This window comes from Juglans microcarpa x Juglans regia, chromosome 2D, assembly GCF_004785595.1.
Source record: "Juglans microcarpa x Juglans regia isolate MS1-56 chromosome 2D, Jm3101_v1.0, whole genome shotgun sequence".
NCBI classification, from domain to species: domain Eukaryota; kingdom Viridiplantae; phylum Streptophyta; class Magnoliopsida; order Fagales; family Juglandaceae; genus Juglans; species Juglans microcarpa x Juglans regia.
In genome coordinates this window covers 12,952,396-12,978,098 of record NC_054596.1, presented here as the reverse complement: position 1 = coordinate 12,978,098, position 25,703 = coordinate 12,952,396, and the positions used below count along the sequence as shown (strand labels likewise).

The 25,703-nt window shown below is 38.0% G+C and overlaps 1 protein-coding gene and 1 pseudogene across 1 annotated transcript; both read right to left on the bottom strand.

Annotated features, from left to right (window-relative positions):
• Positions 1–6,102: 6,102 nt before the first annotated feature.
• On the bottom strand, positions 6,103–23,271 carry LOC121249278 (annotated as a pseudogene).
• Positions 21,201–22,188, bottom strand: LOC121249008 (transcription factor HEC3-like). The gene has a single exon (XM_041147644.1). It carries the CDS (start codon positions 21,993–21,995, stop codon positions 21,294–21,296), a length of 702 nt encoding a protein of 233 aa, XP_041003578.1. The 5' UTR covers positions 21,996–22,188; the 3' UTR covers positions 21,201–21,293.
• Positions 23,272–25,703: the final 2,432 nt, after the last annotated feature.

Genomic DNA, 25,703 nt, shown 5'->3' with positions numbered 1-25,703 from the left:
CAAGTAAAATCAATGTTGTTGGGAGTTGTGAGGTTTAACTGAAATTCACTTCGGGACGTATATTGTTGCTCAAAGATGTGCTTTATACACAGTCTATGAGGAAGAATTTGATGTCGAGTTTTTTACTGAACAAAGCGGCCTCCAAACAAACTTTTGAATCTGATCAATATGTTATTATGAAAAATGGAGTTCTTGTGGGTAATGGTTATGTTGTGATGGAATGTTTAAATTAGACGTTGAGAATAAAGCATCAAATATATCTATTTATATGCTTTCTTCTTTAAATTTTTGGCATGCACGTTTATGTCATACCAATAGTAGATATGTTGCAATCATGAGTAGTTTAGGACTAATTCCCAAATTGACAAATGATTTTTAAAAATGTGAAAATTATAGTCAAGCTAAAATTACTAAATGACTTCGTAAAAATGTTGAAAAAAATACCAAATTGTTGGATTTAATTCAAACTAGTCCTTGTGAATTTAAAGGACTTTTAACGCATGGAAGAAATATATATTTTATCACTTTTATTGATGATTTTTCGAAATATACGTATGTTTATTTATTAAGAAATAAAAGTGATGCTTTTGAAAAATTCAAAGAATTCATCCATGAAGTTGAAAATCAATTTGGTAGAAAGATTAAAAGATTTAGAAGTAACAGAGGCCGAGAGTATGATTCAAATGAGTTTAATATTTTTGTTCAGTCATTGGAAATTATTCATGAAACTACTGCACCATACTCACCTGCATCTAAAGGTGTGGTTGAGAGAAAAAATATAACGTTGATTGAGACGAATACCATGCTTATTGATTCAGATGCTCCCTCAAGTTTTTGGAGTGAATCAATTTTGATTGTTTGTTATGTTTTAAATAGGGTGTCTTATACAAATTAAAAAACAACACATTTTGAATTATGGAGATAGTATAAGCCAAATTTGAGATATTTTAAAGTTTTGGGTTGGTTGGCTTTTGTGAGGCTAACAAATCCTAAAAGGCCCAAATTGGGTGTTAGAACTATCACTTGCATCTTTTTTGGATATGCAACAAATAGCATAACCTATAGATTTTTTTTTTTTATATTAAAAATAAAATGATTTTTGAATCAGGTGATGCAATTTTTCATGAAGAAAATTTTCATTTTAAATCCAAAAATAGTGGGGGTTAAGAATTTAGACAAAATATTTTTTTCTCAAGCTAGTTCTTCTACTGCTAAAGAAAATGAAGAAATTTTTGAAATAAGGAGTAAGAGAGCTAGAATTGAAAAAAACTTTGGTCTCGACTATTATATTTATAATATTGAGGAAAACCAAATTATTTTAGAAGAAGTTTTAGCATCACCTGATTCTGTGTTTTGGAAAGAGGCTGTGGATGATGAGATGGATTCACTAATTTCTAACAAAACTTAGAAATTAGTTGAATTACCACCATATTGCAAAACCATAAGGTTTTAATGGTTCCTTAAAAAAGAATTTAGACCAGATGGAATAATTGAAAAATTAAAGGGGCCGGGGGGGTTGCAGAAGTGGTCTTGTTATCCTGTCGATCCAGATAAATAAAAAAGTGCAAAAGAAACAAAATGGGAAAAAGAAAGTAACAGCAATTTAGTGCACTTCCTTGGTTGAGACATACATCGTTTCATTATACAAATTATTTCTCAAAAGAACTGTTATGAACCCACTAAGTAGAACTCACCCTTGAAAACCGACTTACAAGGGAAGGGTGCCTATGAGCTTATAAACCACCAACCAATCTCATATTTAATCGATGTGGGATCATAACAACCACCACACTCCATAGCCGACGTCCATGACAGTCCCGCCGCTCATACGGGCTGACTGTGCACTAGGTCTTTTCTAGCCCCGGACAAACTTTGCTATGCCGGCATCACCTCCCGTGCGGCACGATTACAACAATGCCAACATGGACCGCATACGTGGGGTGGCTCTAATACCATTTGTTATGAGCCCACTAGGTAGAACTCACTCTTAAAAACCAGCTTACAAGAGAAGGGTGCCTAGGGGCTTATAAACCACCAACCAATCTCATACTTATTCATTGTGGGATCCTAACAGGAAGAGAGCACAATTCAAAAAACGGCAAATAAGATAGTCAATCTCTTCCTTTATTTCTTTCGTTTGAACAAACATTTCATTGCCTTAGAAGGCGATTAATGAATAGGTATGAAGACAATTGTTATATCTCCGAGAAAATTTTACCCCTCTAAAGATAGAAGAATCGCAAAAGGAATGAAAATATCAGTGCATGTTACAAAACTGTATCCTCCGTGTAACTTTACACTTTTGAGAATCCGTTGCTATCTTGAGAATTTTGGGATTGTTTGGTGTTGGCTGCCACATAATAAAAGATAATAACAGGAAAGAAGCTTAATGCATAAGTAACTGTAATTCAACTTTTTTGGCTTTTGAGATGAGACACCAAAGGTGCCTGTAGGCTAGAGCTTTGGCGATTCACTTGCAGAAAGAGAAAATTGGTGCCAGAAAATCCACGTTGGTAGCCATTGTATGGAGTGGGATTGACAAAAATCATGTTGGCTTGTCAAGGACAAGTGTTATAGAAGGCTTTTATAGGATGAAGGCTTTGTTAAGGGGAGTGTAAAAGGATATCTGTAACGCCCCGTACCCGGAAGGGTCGGAAAATTACTACCTGTCACTTACAAATCTGTCTCTCCAAGCATCTAAAACTTCAAGGACTTCATAAATAACACACAATCTCATATTTTTCAAATAACCATAATATAAACTCCATAAGTCATCATTACAAAATAACATAAATCAAAGGGGTCCACAATTTTTCAATAATCTCAACGAAATAAAACGATACATCTTTAGATCTCAATAGATCCAAACAACTCAAAGTACTTCAAATACTCAAGTTATACCCTTCTACTAACAATGGTACTCAGCCTTCTATCCATATCTAGCCAAGTTCCAATTTCTAATCATGACCCCCAGCTGGGTAATCAATGTCATCTGAAAAATATTGAAGATAAGGGATGAGTTATCCACAACTCAGTAAGCAGAAAACATATATTAGTATGTAAACATGAGCCATTTTTAGAAAGTTTGGTATGTAGAAATAAAAAATTTCATTTTCATATGCACATCTCGAAACGTGTTATCAGAAAAATCAGAGCGACTTTTCAATCTTTTCATATTCATAAACCATTTTCATATTCAAAAATCGCTTTGGCATAACATAACTGTACATCTTCATCTTATTATGGCATATCGTATCGTATCATGTCATATAACATGTTTAACTCCCGTGGTAGGGTTGTGCTATCCCTGGTGGCCAAACCAGGCAGTATCATGTTGTGAAACTTCTCATTTTTCAATCTCGAAGCCCTGAGTGTGCACATAGGAAAGAACACATAAAAAACTACTTTGTTTCCAAAGTGAGTGCACTCATATCATATATTATCATGTTGGTACCAACCATATCACGTAAAATAGTATCATCATATCAGAACCATATTCAGAATCAGAATCAGAATATATAAGTATGCCAAATGTTTTTCATATCCATATCATATCAAACCATGTGCTGAACATATTCATATCATTTTCATTTGATCATAAACAAACCCAAATCATTTTCATATCATATGTACAAAAATTTACAGATATCGTATTCGCTATTTTTCATATTTCAGAAACATATCAAATATTGCTCATGTCTACACATTTCGTGTCAAAAACATTTCTTTTCTCTTTCATACGTATCTCATAAGTGAATGCAAAACATATACTGAAGTTGTTTTTTTTTTCACATTTTCTTTTTAAAATAACATGCACATTTTTACAAACCAACCTCAGTTCATTTCTTTTTTTGCAAATCTAGCATAGGAATTCCGCTTACCTGGACTTCTTAACTTTTCAGAATTTTCCTCAAAAATGTCGAGTCGACTATAAATTTTCACGTATAAAAATAATCACGTAATTTCCGTAAGTTTTTAATCAATCACGAATTTCAATATTTAAGCCTAAACTTCTAAAATAACCTATTTTAATTCCTCAAAACTTAAAACCCTGATAATCCCAAAATATATTATCACTTTCTAAAATTATCAATATCCACCATAACTAATGTCAAACTCAAAACACCAATATTTAAACTCTAAACAGCCAACAAATCTCACAGCATAAACCAATCACAAAACAACTTCATCATCCAATCCAACCGACCCCCTTACTCCTCGGATTCAGTCTGGCACAATCAACCAATTCACAATAAATATGAGTTAGCGTAAAAATACATTTAAATCTCAAAAGTTCTTTGGGAAAATACTTACAGTACTATAATATAATTTTTGAAGAATCACGGAGGTGCTAAAAATGTCGACACAACAATGTAACAGTGGAAAATGTACAAAGGACGTGGGTCTCAAAACCCAACTTTTGAACGTGCACAAACGAAGACTTGAGATAACTAGGGAAGGGGTTAGGGATGTTGGTGAAGCTAATGGTGGTGGTGGTTGGCCGTGGGTGGCAGCGTAGAGGGCAGTTGAAGTCCAAAAATCTCAAATCAAAAATGGAGATGGATGGGCTTCACCGGTGGCAAATCGGGGCTGAAGATGTATGGGTTAGGTAGCTGGGGTGTCGCCGGTGATGTGGTGAAGAGGTGGCGGCCAATGGTGGCACGACGGCGGCGCGCGAGTTCAAAGAGTGTCGCGGCTTGAAGCTGTGCATGGGGGCTCACGGCGGTGCGAGATGGGTTGAAAACTGAGGGGTGAGGTCGCCAACCGGTGGGGAGACGGTTGGGACGGGCGATGATGGAAAAGGGGTGGCGCACGGACAGGGAAGAGAGGGAGAAGTCGCATGCAGAAAAGAGAAAGAGGAGAAAAAGAAATGAAGAGAAAAAGAAGAGAAGAAGAAAAGAAAGAGAGGAAAAGAAAAAAAAATGAGGGAAAGAAATGAGGTCCAATCCTCACATGTTGGGTCACAAAAATGATCTAACGAAAAGGGTTTCAAAACAGTAAGTTAAATAAAATAATTTAAACGTAGTGATTAAATAAAAATAATAATTAAATCCAACAATAAACTAATTTAAAAGAAAGAGCAATTTATATAATAAACAGTAATTAATAACAAGAAAACATATTGAATTAATAATTAATAATTTTAAAATAATATCACGTACGTAAATCATCTAAAATTTAAAATAAGAAAGTCCATAATCTTAATAAATGCAATAATTACTTAGTCAAAATACACATAAATACGGGATATCACAATATCAAAATCAGATGAAGAGTGTAGACCACGAACAATTGCCACTCCATTGAACTTTCAAACTAAAGAAGGGTGATCCTTGGATTGTCTTACAGGGAATCAAAATCCATGCAAACTGAAGTACCACTAGAAAGGAATAAATGTGAATATATCCAGAATGGATCTCAAGTGGAAGATCCTGCAGCTCAATGAATTGACTGGCGCAAAAGATAACTGAAATGGAGATATCCTCACTCGAAAGAACAGGAAAAAAAAATCCATACATTGCTATCTCCTTGAGAAGTTTTCATTTGGGAGGTGTTTCCTTATAGTGGCACCAAAAAGCTATTCTATCCAATAGGAAACTCATCTAGAAAATTAGGAAAGCTGCTTCCATTCTCCATGTGTTAAAATTTTACCATCTCAGAACGCTGATAGATATGAAGCGAACAGGGAATAAAGGTTCCAGGCTTACGTATTTTTGTTACCAAAAGTTGCATCCAATGCCTAGTTCTCTGACCATACAAAAACTTAACACCACTATGATCTATTCCAATGGGTGATGGACTACGAATATCTGGATTATGCAATACAACTTTTGTGCATAATCCAAAGTATATCAAGTACAATGTGGTGAAGTGATAATAATGCGTTTTATAATGCACTTTCGATTTTACCTACAAGCAAATGCTGTTTGTAATGCACAGCTTTGATTTGGATGTTAGATCAATGGAGTTGGGATTGTGTGCTGTTCATCGAAATCATGGATTAGAACCTATGATTCAATCCTAGTTGTTCTATCCAAGCAAGAAATTTCATACAGAAAAGCACAGTTAGTTAAATGGAGATTTGTACACAAATGAGGAAACTTACGTTTCAAAAAGCTTCCCTGGCACCCACCATTGTCCTGTGTTGAATATGAGAACATCTGAGTTAATCCAATGGGTGCTAATGTGATCTAACTGGTCCAATTTAAGCGTGGACTTGACTCTCTTTGGTGCATGTTTAGGCATCCAACCCTACTGCACCAGGAAAACTGAACGGAAGAACTAGATAGTAAAGTTGAAGGAACCAAACCGAACACCTAAAAATCTAATCTGCTTCGTAATCTTATTCCCATTCATTTCATAGACACTTTTCTTATTCTCTACACCTATCATTAGCAAGCATATCAGAGACTCCCACTGTGTTCGGCTCATAGAATCACCAACAAAAACCACTCTTTTGCTTCTAAACTTTTCTAATATATTCCGCACATTAAACCTCAGAATATCACAAGTCTTGGGCTTCCACCTCCATCTAAGATAATCTTTATCGTCCGCTCATTTCCCAAGCAATTGAATCCTTGTTCAACAAAAGGACATTCCGTAGCATTGTACAATGGGTAACTATCATCGTGCACCCAACTTCCATAAAAAACATTGCGACTACTAAACGTACCATTAAATTTGGATTTACCATAGTCATGAAAGGCCTGGCTGAAACTTGGGAGGAGAAACAGATAACCGCAACCAATTGCTATGATGAATGAAATCAAAGACCCAGTCACCACAAGAACATGAAATTTGCGGGAGACCCATCTCAATCGCCGGACCCTTGGGCTTGTGACACTCGGGGCCCTCCGGCCGAGTGACGTACTGCGTTTGAAGGATACACTCCTATTGAAACTAGTCATCATCTCAGTCATATTCATTAAAACTATTCACCATCTCAATCATCCAGAACTTGTAAAAAACGCGTCCTATGTTAAACAAATATCAGTCGCAGGATCCAAAAGGGTCCAACTTTCCATATATTACTCGAGACCCATTACAGAACCAACCCGAGGACTATATAAATCCAACCATTATCACATCGAAATCGGCAAACATGAAAACCAACATCGAGCTCAAAAAGTCGTCAACTTTCAACAACTGAGCAGCATCATTAGTGGCACTCCAAAGGACAAGAAATCAAAATAACTGCACAATCTACATGTTGAATCGAACTCAAAAACTCATGCTCAGAACCACGCTGTTACGAGGACCCGTAATAGATGGTGATAGAAAAATCAGACAGCTAGTGTTTAAAATCATAAGAAAAACAAGCCCTGATGCAAAAGCAGCTAGATTGAAAGAATTATATGGGATTCCCTGCCCTCCCTCCCCCCCCCCCCCCCCCCCCCCCCCCCCCAAGTCTACTGGGTTTTGGCCCGATACTCAACCCTAGGGCCCAAACTCACTCCTAAGGTAAGTCGCTGACAAAGAAAAGTAAACGATGGTGGCTGATGGGATAGGCCTGATATTGCTTGACCACACTCCGCTCATGGGGACTTGTACAGGGTAAAATGGAAAAGACAAAGAATCCTTGATCTTCAGACATAGGGACACCAAACATAAAGCAAATCGAGGAACCACGCCGCATTAATGACACAACTACCCGAGCTACACATCATATTAATTACGTCGTCGCAGAGACACACCGCATTAAATGACTCTGACAAAAGGAACAATATAAATGATATGAACTCCACGGGGGCAGACACGATTTGTCTCCCCCAAGACTCCCGGTATAAATAGTAACTTCCAAGTATGAGAAACTCTCTTTGATCCCAAGACTCTTTCACTTATTTACAAACATCCAAAAGACGATACTAACTTTGGCATCAGAGACTCCCTGGTCCCAAGGCCACCCTTTCCCAGTTGTCTTCTCCTCTATTTTTGCAGGCCCAGTTCTAAAGACCTGAGTTGCTGGAACATGGCCTAAAGGCGTACAAAACACGACGTTAACAATAGCGCCGTCTATGGGATCTTTGTAGATCTTGCGTGTACTTCGTATGCCTGCGACACCCCGCTCCAAATAACTTGGAAGCTCACCAATGGTGCCGATGAACATAGAAGCTAACCAACGAAAAAGCCAAACTCCTGGGATTGGAGGAGACTTCGTGGAAGAGAGGAGGGAGCATACCCAAGAAGGGATGCCTCCAAATGGCGGGGTGGGCGCTGTGTCCCCTACGGTGGATGACTGCACCTTGTCATCGCCTCCTGTCTGTGCCTTAGCCGAAGGCGAAATCCGAGGTGAACAGAAGCTCAGAAAGGTGGAACCAAACGAGCCGTTGGAGTTCGTTCCCCTAAACTTAGACCGATTAGAAGCCATGGTAAGGATCGATAGCAAAATGAAAAATGAGGCGCAGAGCACCATGTAGTAACTCCTTGCCGAGCACTAGGACGTATTTGCTTAGAGCCATGAGGAAATCTCTAGAATAGCCCCTTAAATCATACTGCACAGCCTTAGCGTAGACCCAAATGCCAAAGGAGTGAGACAAAAAGGCCAAAGTGTCAGTGCAGAAAAGAATGTCGTCATAGCTGAGGAAGTGGACCGCCTGTTAGCCATTGGATTCATCCAGAATGACTGTCCAACCTGGTACTCGTAAAAAAGCCAAGCGGCAAATGAAGAATGTACATCGACTTCACCGACCTCAACAAATCTTGCCTGAATGATAGCTTCCCACTTCCCCTCATCAATCTAATCGTCGACTCCACGGCAGGTCGTCGTATGCTCAGCTTCATGGATGCTTACTTTGAGTATAACCAGATTTGCATGAACCTGGAGGACAAGGAGAAGATCTCCTTCATCACCGATAGAGGCATGTATTGTTACATGGCAATGCCTTTTAGGCTAAAGAATGTGAGAGCTACCTACCAACGGCTGGTCAATCGTTTGTTCAAAAATCAAGTAGGAAGAAATATGGAGGTCTACGTGGACTACTTGTTGGTTAAGAGTGAGACTCCGGAACAACACTTGAACGATATAAGGGAGGCTTTCACAATACTGAGACAATACCAGATGAACTTGAACCTGGCAAAGTACGCCTTTGGTATCAGATCTGTAAAGTTCCTCAGATTCATGGAGTTGAAACGTGGAATTGAAGCCAACCTCGAAAAGGTAGAGGTCATCCTCAACATGGCCCCACACTGAAGCATAAATGAGGTGTAAAGACTGGTTGGAAGAGTGGCGGCTCTCAACAGGTTCGTGTTAAGATCCAATGACAAGTACCTGCCTTTCTTCAAGGTCCTGCGAAAGGGAGAAGGCGAATGCGACCTGGCATTCGAAGCTCTCAAAGAATACCTCACGAGCCCACCACTCCTCACCCAACCCAGGTGTGGGGAAACGCTGACCTTGTACCTCGTAGTCTCCCCACAAGTAGTCGGCATTCATACGTTAAGAGGATGGAGTCTAAAGGCCAATCTGTTACACCAGTTGAACATATCGTGGAGCTAAAGCCAGATACCCGCGCATAGTGCAACTTGCCTTCGCGTTGGTGGTAACCACATGCAAGCTGCGCTCGTACTTCCAAGTTCACCCAGTAAGGGTCCTCATAGAAACTCCCATGAAGAAGATCTTGCAAAGATCGAATGCTTCAGGCCGGCTCATGAACTGGGTAGTAGAGCTGAGCAAATTTGACATCGACTATGCACCATGGAACACCATCAAGGGACAAGTGCTGGTAGACTTCATTGCTTAATTTACTGGTTTTTCGGTAGAGAGTGATCATGCACCTCCTTTGAAGTGTTGACAAGTCTTCGTGGACGGCTCATCTTGTTGGCTTGGAGGGGTAATGGGGGTGCATATTGTTACATTTGAGGGAGATGAGTACAATTACGCCATCAAGTTGGCGTTCAAATCTACGAATAACAAGGCAGAGTGTGGAGCGCTGTTTTCAGGGTTGGCAGTAGTCAGGTCTCTGGGTGCTGTTGAGATTGAAGTATGAGCCGACTTCTAGGTGGTGGTTAATCAAGTACGAGGGGAGTTCATCGTAAAGAGTGAAAAATTGAAAAAAAAAAATACTTGGCACTAGTATAAGCCGAGCACCCCCATTTCAAGTACTTCCAGATTCAACAGGTGTTGTGGGCAGAAAACTAGAAAGCGGACAGTGATCCGAACCGTTGAAGTACATTTTGAAGAGATCGAGGTAATTGACATACAACCCAGAACTCCAGATTGGGCGAAGAACATACTCAAGTACTTGGATGTCAATGAGGTGCCTGAGGACAGGCAAGGGGCGAGAAAGATTAGAAACTGAACGGCACACTACACGCTGATTGAGGGAATTCTACATCGGAAGGGCCTCTAGACGCCTCTCTTAAGGTGCATCTCCCTCCAAGAAGCACAATATGTGTTGGTAGAAATATATGAAGGGATCTGCGACAGTCACTCGGGAGGGAATGCCCTAGCAAGAAAGGTAATGAGCGTGGGGTATTAATGGCCCCGTGCCTTGCGAGATGCCAAGGAGTATGCGCAGAAATGCCAAAAGTATGCCAAAGTGCCCCACTTCCCACCATAAGTGTTGACGACGATCACCTCACCTTGGCCCTTCGCCCAGTGGGGAATTGACCTGGTCGGCCCACTCCTCCTGGCAAGGAAGGAGTAAAGTTCATGGTCATAGTCGTGGATTACTTCATCAAGTGGGTCGAGGTCGAGACCCTAGCAACCATTATGGTGAACAACATCAAGTGGTTCCTATGGAAGGTGGTGGTTTACAGGTTTGACATCCCGTGCACTATCATATCGGGCAATGGGAGACAATTTGATTCTGGTCACTATTGTAACTCGTGCCAGGAGTTGGAGGTTGAGTTCTGGTACTCATCCCTAGGCCACCCCCAGTATAACGGGCAAGTGGATGCAACCAACAAGACAATGATGTGAATGCTCAAGAAGCGAGGCGATGACAGATAGGGCACGTGGGTAGAAGAACTTCTTGCTATCCTGTGGGCCCACCGGGTCATAGTGAAAACACTGACAGGGAAAACTCCTTTCACCCTCACTTACAGCCACGAGGCAATGCCACTAGTAGAGATCAAGATCCTCACCTACAGAGTTCAGCACTTCTAGTAAGACTCCAATAACAGGCGGTTAGAGGAACAACATTATTTATTGGAAGAAGTCAGATTGGAGGAAAATATAAGAACTACCACCAACAAAAGGAAGGCCAAGTGGTGCTTCAACAAGCGAGTGCACTCGAGAGCATTCAAAGTCGAAGACCTCTTACTAAAAGAAACAGGAAGAACAACGAGAGACAAGGGAAATATAGGCCCCCGATGGGAAGGCCCTACGTGGTCACCTTCACCAATCGTCCGGGCTCTTACTGGCTCTAAGACTCCCAAGAAAATGAGTTGCCGCACCCTTGGAACGCTGAACACCTACGAAAATTTTATTGCTAAGCTAGCTTAATTATTTTAAATTCATGTTTTTGTGCATACGCTACAAATCCTAATAAAATAAGTGTTGTATTTCAATGTCAAATTTCAAGGAAATCAATGAAATCTCCATCAGCGAATTCTCCATCAGCGTAATCTCTATCAATAAAATCTTCATCGGCTATTTACCTTCTTGTGGAACACAAAAGGGACGAGTCAGACCAAAGGCTGCTCTATCCCCCAGTGGAGGAGTGCAAGTCAGCCCTTGGCTATGGTCAATTCACTATAAGGGGTGCTTACCATCTTCATAAAGAGTTGAAAGAGAATCTAAGGGTCAGTCTTCTAACAGTACTAGTAGGAGGCAGTTTTAGTTTGCTATGTGGAAACTGGATACCAGCTGAAAAAAATTTCTTGTGGAGAGTTTGTTGAGAAGGACTTCCTACTAATCTGAACCTATTTAAAAAGAAGGTTGTGGATAGTCCAAACTGTCCCATTTTCTTAGAGGGGAGGATTTAGTAATTCATGCATTATGAACCTGCATTGCACTACAAGATATTTGGAATCAATGCTCCAAAAAAGTTCTCATTAGGAAGACCTTTATGAAGTTCTTAGAAGATATGGGTTCTGATTCTGGAAATGAAATTTTGGAGGAGATAGTTGTGGTGTTCAGAAGACTGTGGCAGAGAAGAAATGCATGTCTTTCAAGCAAAACTCAGACATCCTAATGCAGTGGTGCAACAATCAAAAGAACTTATACAAGAGATGAAGGCCCAAAAAACTAATACAGTAGATCAGTTAGTGTGATACTCTATATGATATGGATAAGGGTGGGTGGTGTATGAGATCCTACATTACTTATGAATGAGAAGTTATTGCTCTTTATAAAGTTCTAATAGGGCTCCAATTGTATCATTGACTAATCATTTTGGAGTATAGGCTATGTGGTTTGGGCCTTCCATTGAGGCGTTACAATCAGGCTTGACCAACTCAACGGATCAAAGATGGTCTCCTCCTATGAACACATACAAAATTAATTAGGATGCTAATGTTGATAGTAATCATTGCAAAATTAGTGTGGGAATCATAATGAGAGACTGGTCTAGGAATGTATTAATCACTTTGAGACTGAATAGACCACTCTTCCCTGATCCTCTGCTTGCAGAAGCAATTGGTACTCTAGAAGCTACTTAATTGCTTTGGTCTGAGTTTGGGCCTCAGTCAAGTTATCCTTGAGGGAGATTCACAACAGATAGTTCATGATATAACTAAAGAAGATGAATCTTGGTCTGCTGTAGGAATGGTAGTTTGGTGACATGAAGATAAAGTTGAAGAGAAATACATTAGCCACAAAGAGATTACACAAAAGTAAATCCACAAACTGATGCATGTGATTTGATGCAGTTAGTTAGATTGTAAAATTACTTTTATTGTAAAGAAGATCTAACGGATCACGTAAAGCCACATCAATTTGTGGGTTTATTTTTGTATAATCTCTTTATATCTGTAGCAATTCTCAAAGCTAAAACACCATGTAAGGTGGGCTGCCCATCATGTGAGAAGAAATTCTAATAAGGCAGCACATGCTCTAGCTCTAAATGCATTGTTTGTCTCTGATGTAACTGTGAATATAGGGATATCCCTTCATGTATTCAATCAATGATCTAAATGCCTTTAAAAAATATAATATTTCATAAAATTCCGAATTAAGGTTGATAACTATAGATATGCAAACCCTAGCCTCAATTGTTAACTATAAGCTGCGAATTAATTAGAAGGATCCCAACACTTCTTAGTTAAGTACGTAGATCACCTACTATTTATATATTAGATCAAATAAAAAAATCATGAATGTCTAATTAATAATATTTCAATAGAAAAATGGTTTCATAGTTACTGATTCACGACTGATGTCCTGATATATTGACCTAATTTCATAAGGCCGCTATATATATATATATATATATATATATATATATATATATATATATATATATGGTATGAATTTTATTAAGGAGAATGATAGTGCTGAAAAACAGAGCATCAAACCGAGATCACAGCAACCAAGTCAATGCCGAGATCCTTGCCCTTTGTCAAAGAGAATTTAATTCATACGTTTTTATTCTTTCCTTCTGTAACAGTTGTACATTTTCAAATCTTAGATTTTTTATTATTTCCTAAAATAGGACTCAAGCTTATGTATATATTACACTGATCAAATCAATACAATTTGAGGAAAGTTTCCATTAATACGCAGTGTCTTGTTTTCTTTTATATGGTATCAGGCGACCTACCTCCAACGAGATTTTGATCCAATAATCAAACCATGTCTTCCGCAACAGATTCAAACCCTCCCCCTTCATCCAGCACCGAAAATTCCTTGGTTGTTTTCAACATTACTGCGCAGATTAATAAGAAGCTCACTCCCTCCACTTTTCCCCAGTGGCGTGCTCAATTTGAAGCATTGTTAATTGGGTATGACTTAATTGATTATGTTACTGGAAATTTGTCGTGTCCTTCATCTGATGGCACTTCCACAGCCTCCTCTAAAAAAACCCATTGGGTTAGACAAGACAAGCTTATCTTGAGTGCTATTCTTGCATCCACCTCTCCAACTATCACCCCACTCATCGCAATAGCCACTACCTCTCAAGAAGCATGGAAAAAATTGCAAACTATGTATGCTAGTTGTTCGACGACCAGGGCCATGCAGTTGAAGGAAGAACTTACCTTGATTTAACGAGGAAATCGCTCCGTTCCAGACTATCTTCATGTTGTTAAAGCATTGGCTGATGAAATAGCTCTAATAGATCATCCAATATCTGATGATGATCTCACTCTTTATGTCCTCAACGGACTTGGACCTGATTTCAGGGAGATTGCAGCTCCCATTCGGGCTAGGGAGAAATCCCTTATGTTTGAATAACTCCATGATCTCCTTGTCGGTCATGAGAGTTATCTTCGTCGATTGGAGGCTACTCAGGAGCAGATTGTTGCAGCTGCTAACTTCATGGCCAAGAAGAATGTAAATGGCGGCCAGCAGCAAAAGAATTTCTCCAAGCCAAATGGGTTTTGCAATCCTAATACAAACCGTTCGGGTCATTACCAGACAAAGGAAAATAAAGGCAATAAATGGAACTCGGGCCGAAATAATTCAGCCCAAAAATGATTTCAATCCAAAACTGTGATCAGTTGGGTCACACGGCCAAAGGATGTCCACTGTTACGGCCCACTGAGTTCACTGCAAATTGTGCCGCAACTTCAACTTCTCTGGACTCAAAATGGCTTCTTGATTCTGCAGCTTCCCACAATATTACTGGTGATCTTGGAAATTTGTCTATTCATTCTGAATATGATAGAATAGATGAAGTAATGCTTGGTGATGGTACAGGTTTGGCTGTTTCACATATTGGTTCATTAACCCTAAAATCTCTCCAAAAAATGTTTTATCTTCGTGATACACTTTGTGTTCCTAATATTCACAAGAATTTAATTTCTGTTCATCATTTCACAAAACAAAATAATGTTTTTGTTGAATTTCATCCATTTTATTTTCTTGTGAAGGAACAAACAACAGGGGTGATACTACTCAGATGTGCATGTGAAAATGACGTCTACATGTTTCCCACTTCACCGGCGATATCCAATTCCACAATGGTTGCTAATGTGCATGAACGAACTTCAGTAGATGGATGGCATAAGCGTCTTGGTCATCCATCCATGAAAATTGTTCAACAAATTGTCAATTTATTTTCTCTTCCACTTTCTACAAAAACTTTACCATCTTCATGTGCTTCTTTCAATACTAATAAAGCACATCAACAACCGTTTGGCTTAACTAGTCTTCAAAGTTTTGCACCTCTTGAAATCATTTATACGGATGTTTGGGGTCCCGCTCATGCTACTGGTCTTGATGTTTCTCGGTACTATCTCATTTTTGTTGACCACTTTACAAAATATATGTGGTTTTATCCTATGTCATCAAAGTCGGGTGTCTCCTCTATTTTTCCACAATTCAAAAATCTTGTTGAAACTCGTTTTCAAAAAAAAAAAATACGAAGTTTCTATTCCGATAATGGTGGTGAGTTCTTAAGCCTAAAAAAATACTTGTCCATTCATGGAATAAGTCATTACACCACCGCTCCATATACTCCACAACAAAATGGAGTCTCAGAACATCGTCATCGACATATTATGGAAACCGGACTTACGTTACTCCAAGATGCCTTTCTTTCTCTCACATATTGGCCTCATGCATTTCAAACCGCCACATATCTCATCAATCGCCATCCCACTTCTCTCTTGGAAAATAAATCCCCATTCGAAGTGCTATTTGGTCAAAGGCTCAACTATCTTAAATTAAGAAAGTTTGGGTGTCTTTGTTATCCTCTCACGAGGCCATACAATACTCACAAACTGCAGCCCAAGTCCATACCTTGCATTTTTCTTGCATACTCTCAAAATCAAAATGCATATAAGTGCATGGATCCTCTCACAAAAAGGTTTTATGTGTCACGGCATGTAATATTTGATGAATGTCAAAGTCCAGCAAATACAACAGGCCCATTGAATCCTGACAGCCCAAACACAAGCCCCCCAACTTCGTTTCTTCTTCCATCGCACTCGATTCCAAATGACTCTAAAAGATTCACTTTCCTTCTAGTGCAAAATCGCATCTCTACTCCGGATTCATCGCTGCCCGTGACATCGGAAACAGTTGCCGCCATTAACGCCTCACCTCCAGGTAATATTTCTTCCGTTTCTGTTTCAGATCACACACGCACATCTGATGCCCTAGGTTCTGCAGATTTAAATCTTGCTTCTCACTCAATTGATACCAATTTAAATTCAACACCTACACATGCATCCCCATTAATTTCAATTTCATTACCCTTGCCTTCGGATTCCATGCCTAATGCCCTACCTGAAAATCCACCATCTCGGACTCACTCCATGACCACACGGTCAATGAACAACATATTCAAACCGAAACAAATTCATGTTGTCACCAAACATCCTCTTCCATCAACAATTGAACCAACATATGTTAGTCAAGTTGTAGCTCACCCACAGTGGCGTGAGGCTATGTCCAGTGAGTTAATAGCTCTCATGCGACATGGAACATGGGATTTTGTCCCTGCTCCTAAAAATTGTAACCCAGTAGGATGTAAATGGGTTTTCCGGGTTAAAAGAAAAGCTGATGGCTCAGTAGATCAGTTCAAAGCCAGACTTATTGCCAAGGGTATAACCAACGCCCTGGTCTTGATTATAAAGAAACATTCAGTCCGGTTGTTAAACCTGCTACTATTCGGGCAGTTCTGTCAATTGCTGTTATGAATGGTTGGGTGTTAAGACAAATGGATGTCAATAATGCTTTTTTACATGGAAAATTATAAGAAATAGTTTACATGGTGCAACCTCCTGGGTTTAAGGATCCTTCAAAAGCTTATTATGTTTGTTGTTTAAAAAAGGCAATCTATGGGCTTAAACAAGCCCCTCGTGCATGGTACTCAGCCTTGAAGAATGTACTTGTTGAGCTTGGCTTTTAGAGCTCTAGTGCTGATTCTTCTCTATTCATTTATAAACATGATTCAATCACTTGTTATTTTCTTGTCTATGTTGATGATCTTGTCATCACGGGAAGTGACAAAAATTTTGTTGGATCCATTATTGAAAAACTGGGTGTTAAGTTTTCTTTGAAGGATATGGGCCCTCTTCATTTTTTCCTAGGGGTCGAATGCATTAACACTTGTGCAGGATTGTGTTTATCACAACACAAGTACATTCGGGATCTACTACAAATAACAAACATGATTGGAGCCAAGGATGTATCAACACCTCTCTCAACCAGTACTTCACTTCATCTGGTAAATAGTACTGCAGCTGTGGACAGTACTGAGTTTAGGAGAGTAATAGGCAGCCTTCAATATCTGTCTTTAACTCATCCGGATATTTCTTATGCAGTTAATAAACTTTCACAGTTCATGCACAAGCCGACCATCACTCATTGGACAGCAACCAAGAGACTTCTCAGATACTTAAAGCAGACAATATTCCATGGTATTCAACTCAGAGAAACAGCTACTCATTGCTTAACAACTTATAGTGATGCTGACTGAGCAGGCAACAAAGATGATCGCACTTCAACTTCAGCATATGTCACTTTTCTTGGATCAAATCTCATTTCATGAAGTTCAAAAAAATAAAAAGTTGTTGCACGCTACTCAACAGAAGTAGAATATCGTGCCCTCACAAATGTAGCTTCGGAAACCATGTGGTTGTTAGCTCTCTTTCAAGAACTTAGTTTTTCTCTCAAGGACACGCCTATGCTCCTTTGTGATAATCTTGGGGCAACTCAGTTAAGTTACAATCCAGTCTAACATTTAAGAATGAAACACATTCAAATTGACTTGCACTTTGTGCGTGACTTGGTTCAAAAAGGCATCCTTAAAGTTAGCCATGTTCACACTGAAGACCAACTTGCAGATATCCTGACAAAACCACTCTCAAAGCAGCGCACTGAATATCTAAGGAACAAGATTGGTCTTGCTGATGGCAACCAAATCTTGCGGGGGCGTATTAAGGAGAATGATAGTGCTGAAAGACAGAGCATCAAACCGAGATCACAACAACCAAGTCAATGCTGAGATCCTTGCCCTTTGTCAAAGAGAATTGAATTCATACGTTTTTATTCTTTCCTTCTATAACAATTGTACATTTTCATATCTTAGATTTTGTATTATTTCCTAAAATAGGACTCAAGCTTATATATATATATATATATATATATATATATATATATATATATATATATATATTACATTGATCAAATCAATACAATTTGAGGAAAGTTTCCATCAATACGCAGTGTCTTGTTTTCTTTTATAAATTTCAAAAGTAGATTCCTTTCCCTCCTGTCCTTTGATAGAAGATTCATGATTTTCGATCTTTAATTTGTTGAGTTTCATGGCGCGCACTCGAAATATGCAGGAATGGTTTTCTCGCAGTTCTACTCCAGAAAAGAAGTCTAGATAGAAGCAAAGAAATAGGACATGCTATTACCACAGATGATATCCACTATCCACAGATATTTGAATTGGAAAATTAATGATAAAGTACGTACATGCCTTGTTAATATATTTTCAAAGGATATAATCTTAAAGAGAATTGACAAGCAAAGCTTGAACATGACCAATTTGCATATCTGCTTGGAAATGTATAAGTTTATCTTTTGTTCTCTTAACTCGAAACTAACAAAAGATCATAAACCATTAATATATGGTATATTAAGAAACATTAGATCAGATTAATTCATTTTATTACATTGATCTCTAACCAATAAATATTTAATAGTGAACCCACATCATGTAGGTTGAGGCCCGTAATTATCTGCAAGCTGCCTCGCTTGCGGTAGTTATGCCACAAAAATGATGCTCACATGTATGCTATTGATCAAAGGATGAGTAGTTACACTACCTTCAATATTATATATATATACCGTCAGTACGTACCTCAAAGATGAAAAGAGATTACTCGCCACGTTTCCACGGGGCAATATTTCCGCATAATTTGTATATACAACAAACTAGTAACACATACATCTCATAATTGCGAGGAAGAAAGATCATATATATCATGATCTTTGTCTAGAGCACCATGTCCTGCACTCTCTGGCCCCTACTTTTGGAACAAGATGTTTTAATTTATTATATAATTCCTTCTACATCTATAAAACCACGTACTGAGAAATAAACTTTCATAAGAATTAAGATTGTTTTCCTTCTTTCTACTGTCGCATCTTTCATATGCTTTGGCCTTCTGATCCTCGGTGACCAATAGAATTGAAAATGCCCCGTAAAGATGAATCATATATAATAGCAGCATGCATCTACTAAAGAGAGTAGTAGTACACATCATGAGCGTCAACAACTAGATATATAGTTCTGTCCAAAGATATTACAGCAAACTAAAGAGAGTACAAAGAGAAGAATATATCAACAAAATATTCATTTATTTGAAAAGTGTACGCGAATCATGTAAGTCAACATTAATTACTTCCAAAGATTCGCCGGTTTCGACCTAAGCTAGTTTTCTCGATATCGGGAGTGGTCAATTTTCTAGTTGATATATAATATATATATATATGAGTCAGAAAGATCATGTACGCTATACATATAAAACATGCAAACATGTAGCGACCGAGGACAATAAACATTAATTCCAAGGACTCAATGCATGGCTTCGACCTAGCTAGAGTACGCAGTTTACTTTTCTCCAATATGGTGTAATTTTGTAGTTCTTGTACGAGGCTGAAAAGGGTTACATTTATATATGTATAGTGTATCTGTTGGCTGAATATATGGTAATTCTTTAGATTGAAAGATATTCCTTGTCCTAATTGGCGTGCGTAGTTGAGTGAATTGAGAGTACTACTTTTACAGCTTCTTGCTTCAGTACGTGCGAGGATCGTGTTTGGGTGTCTTTAAGCTTTGCAGTTGTGAGTGTGAAGTAGTAATTAAGAACTAGTTCGAGTTCATGGATGTAAAGTAGTTAATAAGATACATGATAGTGTTAAGCTCGTAAAGTCTTATAAATATTGTTTGTGATCTATATATATTATATGTTGGCAAAGCATATTTTTGGTCGGTATTGTTCATAGTTTCTCTAGATCTGACCCATCTTAGACGACCTTGTCTTGAAATATTTTCACTGCTTCATTTCGTGAATTATATATGTACGTGTGTGTAGGTGGGTGTTCCCAATGGCCCCCAAATATTCCATTAACGTACGCGTCTTGATATGAAAGGCTTTTGTATTAGCAGACTAAGCAGAGTGCCCCCCAACCCCCTCCCCAAAAAAAAAGAAAGAGAACAAATATGGAACACAAAAGAGTAAAAATGAAAGGACAACAGCAATTAAAAAGGGTAGTCAAGATCAAAGTTCATGTAACCTAGGTCATGAGAACTTTGACAGGGCAAATAAAAAACTGTAATTAATGTGATTTCCTGGAGAGAGAGAGAGAGAGAGAGAGAGAGAGAGAGAGAGTACATCTTCTCCATATAGCACAATCAATGACCAAAACAAGATCCTTGCAACGTTAATCTGCAGATTAATCTTTGCAGAAGGAATGAAGACTGGCCGGATCTGAAGCTTTATTATGATCCAGATCAGCCTCTAGGGTTTTCACATTAAGCCCTTTATGGCTTTATGTTCTCAGCCTCTCTCTTACACAACTGTACCCAAGCAATCATTTCGTTATGTATTAATACCATCTTAATTAATTAAACTCCCGGTGCTATTTCTCATGTATCATACGTTCATAAGCCTAAAACAAACACGCGTGCGCACTTGCATAATATTTATATTAATGCCTGCAATATTAATATTGTTACAAACATGTAGTCTAGATCACATATCCGTATGTATACAAAATATAATTAATACATAGATCCATATTTCATGATATATATATATATATAGAGAGAGAGAGAGAGAGAGAGAGAGGGAGAGAGAGGGAGAGAGAGAGAGGAAGTGTACAAATATTCAATAGGGTACTCTATCGTCACTGTTTTATTCCCGGCCAGGAAGAGAGTCGGCCAAATAAACTTTCCGGCCAAAATCCCACACTCCATAGGCCTTATTCTACACATTATATATATATAAATATATATATATATATATATATATATATAATATGTATATGATTGTACGTAACTCTAGGTAACCGTTATGATTATTCTACAACCTTTTTATAAGTCAACAATATATAGCCTAACAGCCTTTTACTCCACATGATATTCTAAATACCTCTTACTTTTCACACAACATTCAACACTATCCATATGCAAACTTCCCCTACAACGATAGTAGTCAATAATGATTAGCCACTAATCACTAATTACCTTATTAATGTTGAAGGAAAAGGTTTCGCCTTGCTGGTTGCCTGCAGCATAGTTAAATTCAGGTCCTGGCGTCGGAATTAGGTCTATGGAGGACGTGGAGCAATCAAGTTTGTTGGGTGTAGAAGCCCAGTCTCCGGAAAGCAACCGGCCCGAACTAACTCCAATGCCTTGTGGGGGCTGAGTTGATTGCAGCAAGCGGATTTGTCTCTTCAAGAACTTGACATAGCGAATGGCTTCGTCTAGCATAGAAGCTGTGTCCATCTTTGTACCTCCGGGGACAAGTCTTTGGAGGATTCGGATTTTCTCGCTAATTCTTTCTCGCCTGTGACGCGCAGCCACGCTTTGCGGATCATCGCTAATCCGAACGTTTCGCCTTTTTGGCTTTCGGATTGTAGCAGGATCAATGTCCACAGGCTGCATCGCGGCGATCTTGTACATCATTTCCTTCATGGCTCCTAGTTCCTCGTCTGGCTCCAGCTCCTCTTCTTCCATTCGGTTTCCAGGTACAGTACTTGTAATAGGAATATGGTTGGATGCGGATGGTATTTGATGGGTTTGAGGTATTGGAGGGTAGTTTGGCCAGAAGGAATTGATCAAGGAGTTTTGGTTATGGAGGATAGGTTCTTCTATGGCCAGTTCAAGGTTCCAACTGCTGTTTGTGAGCTTATTGTGGTTGTTAATGTCCATGGTATAAGGGAGTCGTGGATTTTCTTTACACAGAGAGAGAGAGAGAGAGAGAGAGAGAGAGAGAGAGAGAGAGAGAGAGAGAGTTTTCTACATAATGGGTTCTTGTAGTGGTTCTGGCTAATATAAGTTATAACACATTATGGTTTCAATATATTTCTGTAAAAGCACCATAAGATGACGGCTTTGGTGGGTGGTGAAAGAAAAAAATCGATCTTAGGCCTTTTTTTAGCTCTAAAGATCAATTAGCTTCACGAGATGAGAGAGAGAGATTTGGGGCAGACTTCTACAGAAGGAATCAAGGATGATGCAGAAGGGAAAGAAATTGAAAAATAGCCAGGGGTACGTACGTTGGTGGACCCACCAGAACCATATTAAATGATCAAGGGTTTAAATTTCATTTTCTTTTATATATGAGGTGAGATTTTATTTATTTCGGGTAAATAATCATTTATCCTTAAAAGGTTTGGAATTTATATATATATATATTTATATATTTTAAGTTATATCATTAACAAAAAGTATTCCAGATCAAGTCCATGCTGGCTTTGCACAATATTCCCAAAGTTCCCTCCATTAATTAATTAATTAATTAATTAAACTTTTTTAGAAGGCTATCTAATTCTAGCCTCTGACAAGTACGTACTGAAATCCGGTCTAGGGCTTCTTCTTTATGGTCTGTATATGCGTCTTTGTCCCTTGATATGATTACTTTTGCTGCTGTTTCCCATGACGTTGGCTTCTATGTGTTCATGGGAGAGAGAAAGTTGGTTGCCATTTCGACGCTATATATATTCCGTAGAAAAATGGTAGTGTTACTATTCACTTACTATCAATTTGTTATTTTTTTTTTATATTTGATTTTTTTAATTTTTAATTTTATTTAATTGTTAAGGAAGTGACTATTAGTAAAATTATATATTTTTTAATTTTTTTCTTAATGTTTAATAATATTAAAAACAAACTTAAAAAAAATGATAAAAAATTAAATATACTATAAATAATAAATAGGTAGTAACCCTATCACTACCTTATTCCGTAATGTATATACAGCTAACATTAATTGGAGACTATTTAGTATAGTAATTGATCCATAAATATCATTACATTTTTAATTAAAATACATTAGACATGCTATCTATGGGGATAAAACCTCCTGATCATCATCATCATGATCTTCTCAATCGAATCCTTTCAAAAGCTTGACCGGAGAAATATATGAAGGCTTGTAACAATTGATCACTCATGGAAGATTATAACAAGTCGACTCATATATGCATCATCATTTGCTGTTGTAATTGCTCATCATAAATTTCATTCATCTATAAGACAGTAAACCCCCACTAGAGGAGGCAGTATATGTTTTGAAAAGCCTATTCTCCTCTGTCATATATATATATACACTATACAGCTTGTAGCGGCCATATATCTCATGTGATACAATATTAAATAATATTCAATTTTCCTATATGTACTCCTTGATCTTTTGAAGTACTTTCGGGATTGAGACATATATATATCTGCTAGCCTTAATTTGAAATGTTGAAATTGCTTTGGGAAATTAATTTGAATCTGAATTAAACATCATGAATTAAGCCTGCACGCCAGTACTGAGGTAATATATATATTAAAGCAAGATACTTGATACGTCGCCATGCATCAATCTTGAGTGAGAAGAATTGAATCTAGTTACTACTTTAAAGCGGACACGATCTAGATACATAAATAATAGCAGCAGGGAGACTTGCATGCATGCATGTATATAACCTTTACATAATTAAAGAGCTAGCTAGGGTGCTAGCTATCTATCTAGATGGGCTAATTACGAATTCTTCATCACTACAAATACATATATATATATATATATATAGATATATATAGAAATAGGCCGTGACCTAGTGATCTTGGAATTACTTATAGAATAAAGCAGTTAAATAAATGAATTAGTTGATCAAAGAGTGAAAATGGTATTGTATATATGCAAATTAAACGAATGGATCGAATGCAGTTTCTCAGCTTTAATTAATTAATTAATTAATTGTCAGGATCTTATGTGAATAATTGACATATATCTATATGTGTGTGCGCGCGCGCGCGCGCGCGCGTGTATAAATTAAGAAGGTTGGGTCACATGCATGAGTTGAAAAAGGTATAAGAAATGAATGATCATTTGAAAGTCTTGTTCCATAGTACCACATATGCATGCAGTAGTACTAGTATTACTCATGCACACTGTAAATATATATTTATATATATATATATATATATATATATATATATTACTGATCATCGGCTAGTTTCTAAGTTACTTTGATTTGAGTACTCGACTTAAAGTCTTCTTTTCCTGTTCCGATCTCTAAGATTCGATGTATATAATATGTATCTGAGATTCGATGATCTTGAGGTACCAATATTATTGTCAATCTTTGAAACACTACTTGCACGTCCAATCCAGAAGGTATATATATAGAGAGAGAGTACAGCTTGGAAGCACCGAATTGCATCACCCAACCAATCTGCATCGAATCAGACGATATTGAGGCCGGGCAAGTCTCTTAGGTCATCTTTTGTTTTCAAGTGACCTAGTCCTGGTCTTTTTCTTTGTATGTGTGTCATAATTCTTGTTGTTCTCCAACTTGCGCATGCACAAAGCAATCATTTTAGGGTTTTCACTCTTGTGTGTTCCCAAAAACCCATGATGTAACATTTCCGTTATATGCATGCATTTTATATTATTAATTATGTATTTTTTTTTTTCTCAGCAATTGTATATATATTATAATTACCATACATATCATGATGTCCATATATGCATGCATGAGTACTACTTATCTGCCTGTCATGATCATCATCAGGTGCGCATCATGTATTTGGATTACAAGCAAGTAGTTTATGTACTTAACATGCATGCAAGATGCTTTATTAATATAATGGACATTACTAATTATCAATGGGCGCTGTATATTAATCTAGATCGATCGATCTGCAACAACAAATATTTCAAACCCACAAATAATGATACATGCGTACTATATACGTACGTACGCATGCAATAATTGTTCGATCGTGAAACATTAATTAAAACCATTGAAATTGTGAGTTTAAAGTATCTAATAATAAATTGTTAGTCAGAAAAGTATCCAGGAAAGGGTAATAAGTCATTTCATGTACGAAACGTACTTGTACGTGTATTGTTTTGTAAATTGAGACAAGGGCTTTTTATATGTGTGTGTGTGTGTGTGTAGATCACTAGCTAGGACCATCCATCATGCATGTACATGAATCATAGATCACTAGCTAGGAATTACGAGTGCACATTGCATGCGAGCAGTAACAATTAATCGTGCTGCATGTTGAAACCGGCCAAAAAGTTGCTCACCATTAAGGAAGCAACCAGTCATCAAGAAATTTCGTCCATCGATCCACATACAATTGAAAACTAAATCGATGTTTCAAGCTGGTTCTACACAGATCTCAAAATATAAACATCATTTCATAGTATGAAATGAAATTATATGCAGCTTGAGATGATCATCATGAGATCAGAGGTTTCTGATGATCATCATGATTGAAATGTAGTAAATGGTGGGGTTATTCCCAAATGATCACGAAGAGATCAGATCTAGTAATCGATCGATAAGTACTCCTGTCAACCGTTGGTAAATGATGAGGATCGAAGAATATTTTCACAAGAAGGATTGGATCAGATCT